The sequence below is a fragment of the Myzus persicae genome, unplaced genomic scaffold (assembly GCF_001856785.1).
Source record: "Myzus persicae strain clone G006 unplaced genomic scaffold, MPER_G0061.0, whole genome shotgun sequence".
Lineage (NCBI taxonomy): Eukaryota > Metazoa > Arthropoda > Insecta > Hemiptera > Aphididae > Myzus > Myzus persicae.
Genome location: NW_019103934.1, coordinates 426,350 through 438,981, shown reverse-complemented (window position 1 = coordinate 438,981; position 12,632 = coordinate 426,350). Strand labels below are relative to the sequence as shown.

The following is a 12,632-nucleotide window of genomic DNA, read 5'->3' as shown; positions in this document are numbered from 1 at the left end:
TACGGATAATAATTTACAATCAGAATTTGGGTAGTCAAATAGTTAGGTATGGAAAATTATTTGAAGTTATAAAAAGCGTATAAGTGGATGTCGCTCTGCTGTACATTAGGTATCTAGAAAGTCACTGTATAGATAGTATTAAATTTGAATTCAATGATATGATATCACTGTATACGAAATACGATTCTGAGCAGACGATAGTCAGTCTAGGATGTTTTATATTGTTATTACTTATTAATTATTATTAAACGATAACCACTAAGTTGAATAAAAATTATGAATATTATTCTTAAATAACCAGCGAAGCTGGAAAAATATTAAATATACCTATGAAAAAATTATGTTGTTTTGGAACCGAATTACAATAAAATGATAAACGTTATTCTTAGTGTTAATATATACAATTTTGTCCAAATTTGAACTTAAAATGTCTTTAAAAAATAACTGTAGGTATTCATATATTTTTTAGATTTCTTAGTTATGGAAAAAATTTCTTAAATTGAACCTTGTTTTAAATGTTCAATCCTTAGCTATAAAAATTGAACATTTTATACATTTTTGACTACAAAATCATTTTCAATTTTCAATTTCATAAATATTATCAAAATTTGAACTTTAAATGCTTATAAAAAATTGAAAATTAGTTTGGCTTCGGAACGATTGTATCACAAGACAAAATGTTTTTCATTGATAAAATGTCTGGATAGTGCCATCTATAGTGACACCAAACTCACACATTTTAGAACAAATGATGACGTGTTCTCGGACACTTTTCCGAAACAACAGCTTCAGACAATCGGACTCTAGTGTATACTATTATTCAAAAAGTGTACACTTTTTGTCAAAACGAACAAAGCTAATATTTTAATCCGTAATCTGGTAGGTACCTTTTTTCGTCAATAAAACGTACCCATAGTCACTCGTTTAAATAGCGATAGCGAATACAATTGACAAGAATACAAGATCGTCGGTGACGGCCGACGAGTCATTAGATCAAAATATTCAGAACCAATTTATGAACGTGAAATACCTGTCCTATACGTATGACAAATATTCAAGTAGGTAGGAGCCTATAGGTCCTTCTAAGTCGTTCGATTTTAAAAATATAAAGATTAAAGATGCTTGAATACATATACAAATTTGCTTTGCATCAGTCCTTGTACTTTTTATAATTTTAACAACGTTTTGACGAAAATTTTCATTTTAAACATTTATCCATTTTTAATATTAAACATATTTAAAAATATTAAAAATGTGTTTCGACCGATTCAAAGTAAACTTATTTACCAAATTCAAACGTCTTATGTTTTTAAAATTGAACCGCTAAATGCAGTAACTAGTAGCATATTTATCACTCGCCTGCTGATCGTTTTGATAACTGTAAGAGTATCTAAATTCTGAGGTTGTCCGTTCCGCTCATCGAGAAACTCAGTTTCAGCACTAAATTTACCTCCAAACCTGCAACAGATCGACTTTCACTTTTGATGATCACCGCCCACCGACCCAGCCCGTCATTCGTTACTTTTGTGTTTTGTTTGTCTTAACAAAACGATATTTGATAACAGTAAAAACTAAAATCTAGTCAAATTATCAGAATCTAATTTATAGTTTTTTTTTATCAACATTATTATTTATTTCATACTTGCCTTTTGTGTCTTTTACACTCATTCCATTTTTTAGTTTAGCTATAATTACATTCCAAATTGTTCCATATTCAACAATTTAATCTTTGTTCAGGAGCCGTTATGAACAGTTTTGTTTAATTGACGTAAGTATAAAATATAATACGATAAATTAGCTATTACGGAATAATAATATTCAATAGTTTTTATCGTTTTCTAATAAAATACGACTGAAAAGTGAGGTAGATTTTTGTCATAATCAATTGAGTAACATAGTATACAACCACAACTTTACTGTATAGGTTATGTGGACATCAATAATATTGATCCTTAGTAATACCGTAATTTTTATATTCATTATATGCCTAATATTGGAAATAATTAAAACTGATACATATTTATTTTGTGAATTGAAAAAAAAAATTTGTTCATTTGTGCACCTACATATCGGTAGGCTAAATGCCAATATTTGACATGTCAGTCGATCTGCATTCTGACTGGTCGTTGGTTAAAAAGAACAGACTTACAACAATTCATTGAATTATGAATTTATTATTATTGTTAGCCTAAAAAAATGAAATTTTAAAAGTTATAATTATTTGATTGGTTTATTCAGTTAAATTATCTTGTACATAAAATTCTCCGGTCACAGGGTTTGTTATTGAACGCATTCAAAACGTGTTAACTGATTTTCATGAAATTTTTGGTGTATATTTGGTAGTTATGAAAATAGGTCATAAAGCATTTTTCCCTCTCATACTACCACCACTAGTTTTTAATCATGATTTTAATATTTTTATTAAATGATTGCTATTGGCTATTGGAGAAATGTAAATATATTTAGTAAAAATTGGTACTTTTTTTTTGTTTATTGGTTGCCAGTAGTTCATCAGGCAGATCAGGTGTAAGCATGCATCAAATTTAATTTTCGTACATTGCCTACCAAGGTGGCTTAGTTGCACTTTAGCCACTCATCAGAGAATCTGCAATCTGCAATCTGCAATCAAAATAAATAAAAATAAAACATATTATTTTTAGAGAGTAAGCATCACGCAAGCCAAATAAGAATATAATATACTAATAAATTACTTGCATTATCACAAGCAAGTCTTACATAGAGTTGGCATTTTTAATGAGCAACATAGTGCACAGGATCAGTTTGTTATTTTATAAATCTTAATGGTACCTATAATTAATTAATTATTATATGGTATTCTGTAAGTAACTGGTATATGTAATATTAAATATATTATCTTATGATAATAATATAAATATAGAAATAGATAATTATATTTTATAAAATAAAATAGATTTGGGTCCTTGCTTATTCAAATATACACTTATTAGTTCAGTAGGCGCCTATAATTAATATTATTTAAACTATAAGTTAAAATTATGTCCCCTTTCTGTAGTCATCAATCCATATAACAATCATTAATTATTTTAAAAATATAAAGAATTTACAGTTTTTCTCTGAGGTTCCTACCCAATCACATTATTGATTTTCATGAAATTAGGTCCATATCAGGATTTAATTGTTTTTATTAAATAATTGTTGTTCTTGATGGTTGTTTTAGCATTTCAAACTATGAGTAAGTATAGTTTCCAAAGACCAGAAATGGAGATGCCTTTGCAAAGTTCACATTATAACCCTTCTAGAGAAACTCTTGGACGATATTCTGAATACTCGTTACATTCTAGTTACAAGATACGAGCTGGCGATGCAGCATGTAAGTGAATAAGTGTTACATTTTATTTTTATGGGGTATTTAAAATGTATTTTCAGTACTTAGGTGTGAAGGTATACTAAATATTGTATTTAAGTTTCATACATAAAGCCTTCAAGTTTTAATTCATATCATATTTCAGAAATCCAAAATCAAAATGATAATTCATCATTTAATTTAAAATTTTGTTTTATGAAGTAGTTTTAAACTCGATCAATTCAATTTTTTGATAAAATTATTAAAATAATATAAATATTATTTTTATTATAATATAAAACATAAATATTTTATTGGTTTATTTTTATTATATTTTGTTGTTAGATATTCACATTTTTGGGTTAGCACCAAGTACTTTTAACATTTTAAAATTTTCATTTCTAATTTCTATATTCTTCAGTTTTTTAAATTTTTTTATCAAAACTCATATACCTAGTTATTACTTATTAGTAAAATAATAACCCTGAATAACTCATAATTCTAATAATGTACTTAATTTTAATGATATTAATTAAGAATCATGTTACATTTATATTTTTTTAGCTACCAATTCAGTGGCATGCACAACACGAATACCATATGCTACTTTAATAGCTGCCCTTTTATGTTGTACTGGTATTGGGGTATTTTGTTGTACAATGTATCGTGGTGTAACGCTTAGTGCATTGATGTTGGATCAAGTATTTCATCTTTATATTGGCTGGTACATTTTTTTTCTATTTTTTATATATACTAGGGCTTGGAACTTCAATAAAAAACAGTTAAAAATGTGTAAATTAAAATTATATGCACTATAAAATCTTAAACACACATTATAATATACAATTATATTTTTTTATAAAAATCAAAAATAATTTTCATATTTTAACTGAATGATTAAAAATGTATACATGGATGATGAAGGCTCTTCGCTTAAAATCAATAGATTTCTTTTAAAATTAAAAAAAAATTTTTTGATTAAGTAACAAAATATGTGTTTATGTATAAAAATCTTAAAATGTACAAAATCACTTAAATTTGGTAAAATATAACATTTTTAAATTTAAGCTGTATGCATTATGAAACTAATTGATGTCAAATATGACATTTGCTGCGTCCTAAAAAATATATAATTATTGAAAGTTCCAATCCCTTCATAAATGTTTGCTTATGTAGTGTTCAAAATTACATTTATGATTAATATAAATAAAAATTTAACTATTAGTATTAAATATTAATATAATATTTATGGTTTTTGTATTTTATATTTTTAAGGCTTGAAACTGTGAAAACCGTTTTAGTTTTGATAGCTGCAGGAATGGGTGCTCTAACATTAATGATTATATTTGTTGGATTTCTGGCTACAGGAGCAACACGCCGTCGTATTTACAAGGCATGGAGAAATAGAGTTGGTGGTCGTATATCTTGTGCAGTTGTGAGTATTTTGATGTGATAAAAAATATTAGGTATTCGTTTTAAATTTAACATAAACATTTTTTTTCAGTTTATGGGTATTATATATGTACTTCAATTTTTTTGGATTTTTGTATTTGGTTTACTAATAGTTTCGACATTTATATTGACCGTTTTTTGGAAAATGTGTGTTAGTACTCAAGTTCAAGATTATCATCAATGCATTGACTTAACACAATTTAGTAAGTATACAACTTCTATTATTACTTGAATGCTATATTCCATCAATAGTATGCTAAATTCTTGATATGAAAAAAAAATTTGTGTTTTAGATTTCTTATTTCCACAATCAACTCGTATTGAATATTTAAAAATATGTGAAATTCGAGAAATAAAGTTCTTCTGCAGAGATTTTGTTGAAAAATCAGAATTTATGTTTATGATGGCTACTTTTGGTGTAATTTTGATATTAATAAGTTTGGTAAGAATTATTTTGTTAAGCTGTAAAAATTTCCTAAAAAATTAAATAGGTTCAGACTAAAACAAAGTTCCATAATGACTAATGAGAAGCATATCGAGAAAATTATGCCTGAAAATCAATATAACCTCGAAAATATGGAACTACAATTTATTTTTTTACTGTGCCCCATAAAACTTAAGACGAAGTATAGTTTTAAATCCCAATTTTAAAAATTAACACACAGTATCCATGGGAGAAGAAACTTTTCTTTTTCGTCAGTTTGAGCATCTCCTACCACTTACGCCTGTTAGGCTTGCTACCAGGTGGTAAGAGATGAGGGGGAATTTGGCCTCCCTGCTATCAACGACATTAGGGGAATATGTGCAACAAGTTGCTTCTTTCATGATGCAGAGTTTAATAACCCATATATCTAAACATTTTTTTCGTGATATTTAGAAATAAATCGGTTCAGATAAATTATATTTTCATAAAAAAAAAAAAAAAATATTGCATGTAGTATTTTTGATAATTTGCCATAAACTACTGCATTTACTTGTTATTTTACACTAGACAAAAGTTAAATATTAAACTGATAAATCTATAAAGTAATGTTATTTACTAGTTACCAAAATATGTTATTTATTTTATTTTACCATTTTAATAATAATGATTGTATGATACTTAATAGGTCCATTATCTGATGTGTTTATCTGCTAATTATGCTCACATCAGAGATCATGAAAAGTTTGAAGAACTTCAAGAATTACAACTATTGCAAGACACTGATTTTGCTACTTCAAAAGAAAGATTTTAAGCATTAATTGACTAATTTATTAAATAAATTAAACTAATTGCACAAATCATTCCATAATTGTTAAATGTGCTACACTACAGGGTTTCGTAATATTGATCTACCGTCCAGTTAATCACTCATAATTATTATATATTTTAGTATATAAGCTTAGGGTTATATTTCAGACAAAGGCAATATTTTAATTTATATTTAATATAAAGAATTTTTATTTTGATTATTTATAAAATCACGTATAATTTTAAAAGTATATATTTTTAATTATAAGATTTTTAATTTGAATCTTATTGTACTAAATATTGAAACTATATTTTAAGTATTACTTTTAAATAATAAGTTTTTTGTAATAGTAACCTTATTGAAATTGAATTCTTTAAATTTATTTAAAATTTCATCAGCCAAAAAACAATTAATATTCCTGATTTTGTTTCCTATTTTATTTTTAACAGACTACAAATAATTAAGTCTAGTCCTTTTTCTTATTCTGTTAGGTTTTATCATTTTCATTTTCCAGTATTTTATGGTTTTTTGTTCACTATAAATAAAGAATGATCCATTAAAAGCTTTTCAATATTAAGCATTAGTTTTTGTTAAACAATTATTTTAATTGTATAAATGGTTTTATGCTTTAAACATTTATATTATTAGCAAAATATGTATTCAATGAGTGATTATGACTAATGTCATTTGTCAAAAACAATTTTCTATAATATATTATATTAAGCATAATATTTGCATTTTTATTTTTAATACAACTTTTGTGTATCAATCTATCTATGTTTGTATAAATTAATTTCTGACTTTCTATTAATTATTAAATGCTACATTTAATGTTGAAATATTATAATATTTTTAATTATTTTATTATTCTTAAAATAAAGGAAATGATTTTATAATAAATTATAAGAGAAATTTATGTATAATATTTATAAGCTCTGAACTTAAGAAAATGGTTTTAGACTTCTCTTAAATCATCCAAATCCTGTTAACATAATATTTTTTTATATGGTATCATTTTAATAGTAAAAAGTTTTTTGTGCAAGGTTAATAATTTTTAAAATACAAAAAATTAGGTGTTTACTTTATGGAAAACATTAATTACAACCTTACAGCCAACAGGTAAACATATTATATAATATTATCTATAAAAGTATTAGGGATTTTTAAATTTGATCCATTCCAAATTCAATATCAACTGATTGAAGTTTCTTGGTTATTATTTAAAAAATTTCAAAAAGTAGTCATTAAACACATTCCTATAGAAATAAAAGGTAACAAAAGAATGGAAGCGTCTAAGTTTGTTACAGGTTTTTCATTGGGATCGTCAATAATAGCCTATGAAATTTCACTCCAAGAAGTATACAATGAAGCCAGTAACGCTTCATACCTTGTTGTCCATAGAGTTTGAGACAAACTTTTTACACTCTTAGACGTCACTCAAATTGAAAAAATGCTGATATATAAGTTCATACTTGAATTATTTATTATTATATATATAATTATTTATTTATTAATTATTAAATATACTATGTTATTGTAGTAATATACACTGCCTGACAATGACAAACAATTATCTGAAATGAAGTGTATACCCAAAATATTTCTATCTAAATTGGTTAATTTCTAAAGATAATATATTATTATTATTATAAAACGAAGACACTGACCTAGACCCTCTTGCCTTAAATAAAAACCATCAGTGAGAATAGAAAGCCAAACTTGATATTGAATTGACCGATGCAAATGCTATACAAAGTGTAAAAAATCCTACTCCTGCAGATAATACAGCTATGTATCGACAGGTATATAATCAGAGCAATTTTCCACTCTGAGGATATTCGAAGACATTATCTGGAACGTCAATGTACTCAGCTATATTATCTCAACCAGTAATACAACCTAGTCTTACTAATTATACTCATGAGTCAATGCAAGGTACATTTTCCTTTAATCATATTTTGTTTAATTTATTTTTGACTATTTGAATTTATCATTATTTATAATCTAAAATACCAGTTAGTTCTAAGGTTAGTTCCAGTTTTAATCTCACAGTTATTTTTCTTAAGTAAAGTTTAACTGGAAAATATATTTTTTTCTTATATATATATACCTGAATAGGTTAAGACTACCAAATGTGAAAACATATTTTTAATTTTGAACTTTTGTAACTATTTGGCACGGGTTTTTTAATATTATACTTATGATTTAATAATTTGTGTTATTTGTATTATACATATTTAAAGGGCTAAGACAGTTTTTTATTTCATAAAAAAATTGTATAATCAAATTAATTTTGTGATTTATTAAATATTAATACATTTATGGTTTTTCTTTTATGCAACATATAACTATATATGTATATAACATATTGATGCAACTTATTACTGTTTTACCTTAATGCCACTGACAATCTTTCTTCAGGTGGTATTTAACCTCGTAGAAGTGTATTTTCTTTTTGCAATCTATGTATGCTTTACTCAGGATAACTAAAAATTAAAATAATAATTTTTAAATGAATTTAATTATTTTCAATATAATTTTTAAAACTTTACAATTATTCATGTTATAATAACAATAATTTTACTTACTAGTTTATCAAATGATGAAATTGACATATGGTAGTACTTTAAGAACTCGTTTGAGTGGAATCTTAAAGTTATAAATGTAACTTGGAATTGCCCCTTCCCGAGGCCTTTTCAGGTTTAAAGGATGAACTCCAAAACGCCTATTTGTTTGTTTTTCCTGTATTTTTTTTATGCAATTTATACCCAAGGCAAATAGTTTGAGAACAACTTAAAAAAATCATTTTTCATACAATAAAGTTAAATTTAATTTAAAAATTGTAGCTTTAAAACTTTGAAATGTGCGCACGAGAATACAAGATCATAGCAGGACGAGTAAACACGAGGTAATGATATTTGGCTCGATTTTTCACCGCGTAAAATGTTGCAATGTGTATGCTTTGTGAATATAAATCGTGTCCGCGAGCGAACTATTTGCCTAGTGTGTAACCAGCTTAACCCTTAGGATGCACACTTTTAACCGACCGTTTATTTTCCTTATTATAGAGTAGGCAAAAGGTGCCCAAGAATATGATGTAGACTTTCTTTAGGAGTTACTTGTATCATTCGGTTTTTGGCGTTTTTGCAAAATGAAGTATGTATTATGAGTAGGGGTCGGATATTCATGCATTTGCATATTTTTTTAGGAATCTGCATATTATTCAAAATTTGATTTGATACAAATTTGTTTCATAATACATGCAATCCAAGTAAAAACATCAATGGCATCAATGCTTCACAATTTCTCATATTTTGTTAAAATTATATTAATGCATATTATGTTCATAATTTTATACAAACAAATTTTTAATACTATTACTATAAGTACTGAATCATAGGCAAGGGCAAACTTTTGTGCCAGATGGCCGAGCCAACAAATTTGAATCAAGGACTTATTTGAGGTGCAATTGTGGGAAGGAAAAGGCATATTTAGGCCCTTCAAAGGTCAATATAGTATAATATTCATGACCTTATTATATTTTTAGGAGGGTAGAGAAAAAAAATTAAGACAATGAAAATATAAAAAAGGCACCCCAATCTCTACAGCCTGACACGAAGCTAGCAAGATGGCCCACCTGCCCCCCCCCCCTACGCGCACACGGCTATGTACAGAGTATTAACACATAAACGTACTTATAGAATATTGTATCTTTTTTATTTTTACATTCATTAAATTTAAATGTACCAGGTACACAACTCATTTCAATTTAAATGTAACTGATGTATAGATTTATTTCGAGCAGAGGCCCGTCAAAAGAGTGAGGCTGTAATGCTGCTTAGGATATGGGCATATGCCCCCCGCCTTTATTCGTCGATAAGGAGACACCCGATAATGATGAGTAAACAGCTATTAGTATCTTTAAATCATCCTGGACCAGGAGCTGACGTTTGGCAAACACATAATAACATAGCCGCCAAGAGAACCTCCCTTGCTTTGGCCAGGCTTGTGCCTAACATGAGCAGTTGGAGCAAATGGAAGCGAAGGATTCTTTGTTCGACCTTGGATAGTCAGTTGTTATGCTCCGCTTCTGAGTGGATTAACCCTGTAGCGGCTTCGGCTAGAATGATGGTGAATCTGATATAACAACAAAGGTCTCTGAGGATTATTCGGGCTTACCGAACTGTGTCAAGTTCGCTGTTGCTGGTTTCCATGTCTCCTAGAACATCCTGACTTGATGAAATTCTCTCTGGATACCCGCTTCCTCCTTCTAAGGACACCATCAAGAGGAAAGAGAGGAGGACGATGGTAGCTCAATGGCAAGATAGGTGTTTTTCCACGATTAAGAAGTCTTGAACACGACAAGCTATTCCGGATACCAGTAGATGGTTTTGGCTTAAGGTCCCGAAAGTATCTCTGTCTTATCACATAGCTCTGGCGGGTTACGGTTTATTCTAGCATTATTTGCACCGGAAGGACAAGGCCACCAACTCGTGCTCCCATCACTGCAACAGTGACGCGGTACTCTGTGCGACTGACAGTATTGGAGTAGTCTGAGGGAGAATCTTGGGACGCTCCTCCGGTCGTGGTGGATATGCCATCCATTCTTTCAGGTTCAGCCTTTGAGGCCTTACCTTTGGACCACGCAGAGAGAGCCGCTGTGTTTTATTATGCGGAGGAGATGTTTAAGATTTTTTACACGATACTGGATCGGATCCTGACTCTCAAAAAAGAGGGGTTAATTTCGGGCAGGCTGAGAAAGCCTAATGGACGGAACACTAAAGAGGTGGGTGGGAGGTAGGTGGAGACTGACACCGTTTTTGTTACTTGGTCTCCTGTCTGTAGTATTATTATTTTTAAATATAATAAACGATGATGGAGCTGTCAACGTAATGAGCAAGCAGTTCCGGCTAGGCTTGTGACCATAGAAATGGCCATATACAGGAATATGTAGAATGCATAAGGTCTCACTGTACAAGAGAGGCTCGCTAACAAACGCTCGTTAGACCAATAATCATATGACAGATGAGTAGACATACCAGATAGGAGTTACTCATAGTTACAAGTCGCTCATCAGAACTTGTTATTTGTCTTTTTGGACTTGGTCATTTTTGTATATTTCAAAACTTATACATTTTATTAGTGAATAATAAATCACAACTACAATTCTACGTCATTGTTCATCAATTATCTTTCATACCTTTATGGGTTCTGAGTGTGAGGCTCATTGGCTCATTAACAACTAATTTAATTTTGCATAATATACCGACAACTAAAGCCTTAGCTATAAAAACTGAACATTTTATAAATTATTAACTACAAAGTAATTTGTTAATTTTCGTTATTTTGACAAATTTTTTAAAACTTTGAACCTTAACTGCTAATAACAAAAAAGTCGTATTTAAAATATTTTTAAATAGTTATAGTAACAACTAACACTGCCACTGAGGTTCGTGAGATAGCCATTCGCCTCTCCAGGTCACAGATTACATTATACAATATATTGTACAAACATTATGGGTACACAAAATGATGGAACAAACAATATTTTCAAAAATTTTCAAATAGTATTGAAATAAAGAGTTTTTTACATTAAATTTATCACTCAGTATATTATTATATTACAATTATTTATAATATTAATTGGCTGTCAATAGTATTTATATCACTTTTTTTTTTTATTATTGAACCGATAACGACGCTGGAAATGTTTTCACAATACTATGCTGTATAATCACGAACCGTTTTAAATGTCTAACAATAGCTCAAAAAAATTCTTAATATTTAGAAAAATTAAACCATGTATAGAAAATTGTAATGTGAATATATTATGGTGCACATTTCAAGTATCTATAGTTATTCTGACTCGTTCGATTTCAATTTTTTTTTCGTTTTTTCCATACATTTTGATAAAGAAATTTGTCCTCAGTCAAGATGCTTGAAAATTCAATATAAGGTTCTAATTTTACAAATATTTTTGTGGCCAAAAATCTATACAGTTTTCAATTTCTATAACTATTGGGTTTGATAATTTACGACGATGTTCTTCAGACATGTTATAAGTATTAAAAGTATAAAAAAAAAGCAAAAAACATTTCATGACATTTTGTAAAACGCATTTAAATTGATGCAATATTTACACATTATTACATACTCGAGTCGGTTGAAGGTATACGATATTAACAATATAACCATAATACCATATAAGTATACGAGTAAGTATAACAAAAATGTGTAAACGTATGGATATCTATATATTTGCAACGTAATCTGTCACTACATAGTGCATAATATTCACATTTTATACATCATGCTTTAATTTAAGATAGGTATCATGCAGCAATTATTCTTGGATAGCACACCACAAGTTATGAAAATGGCGTAAATGTATGTAAATGTTTGAATTATTTGTATTTATCAATATTAGTGTAAAAAATCCATCATTTGAATAATATTTCTGATAAATAAATATTTAGTGTAGGTACTGTATAGTGTCAATCTGGTAAATTTAAATTTAATGAATGTAAAAATAAAAAAGATACAATATTCTATAAGTACGTTTATGTGTAAAAAAAACTTTCTTCCGCTATGTATGTTTAATTGAATATTTAGTCGTTGGACAG

The 12,632-nt window shown here is 28.2% G+C and overlaps 1 protein-coding gene across 2 annotated transcripts; it reads left to right on the top strand.

Moving 5' to 3' along the window:
- Positions 1-1,540: 1,540 nt before the first annotated feature.
- Positions 1,541-6,273, top strand: LOC111036603 (neuronal membrane glycoprotein M6-a). 2 transcript variants are annotated; one of them, XM_022318686.1, is made up of 8 exons: positions 1,541-1,768; positions 2,505-2,663; positions 3,200-3,352; positions 3,890-4,049; positions 4,601-4,760; positions 4,830-4,980; positions 5,071-5,219; positions 5,887-6,012. In XM_022318686.1, exons 3-8 carry the CDS (start codon positions 3,211-3,213, stop codon positions 6,010-6,012), a joined length of 888 nt encoding a protein of 295 aa, XP_022174378.1. In that variant the 5' UTR covers positions 1,541-1,768; positions 2,505-2,663; positions 3,200-3,210. The 2 variants fall into 2 exon arrangements, with proteins under 2 accessions (XP_022174378.1, XP_022174377.1); XM_022318685.1 differs by lacking the exon at positions 2,505-2,663 and having other exon boundaries at positions 1,546-1,768; positions 5,887-6,273.
- The last annotated feature ends 6,359 nt before the right edge of the window (positions 6,274-12,632 follow it).

Bases quoted from the DNA above. Each gene is read 5' to 3' on its own strand.
- LOC111036603 (XM_022318685.1), top strand. From the start codon at position 3,211: ATGAGTAAGTATAGTTTCCAAAGACCAGAAATGGAGATGCCTTTGCAA. The intron at 3,353-3,889 runs GTAAGTGAATAA...ATATTTTTTTAG, and splicing joins ACGAGCTGGCGATGCAGCAT to CTACCAATTCAGTGGCATGC. The intron at 5,220-5,886 runs GTAAGAATTATT...GATACTTAATAG, and splicing joins TTTTGATATTAATAAGTTTG to GTCCATTATCTGATGTGTTT.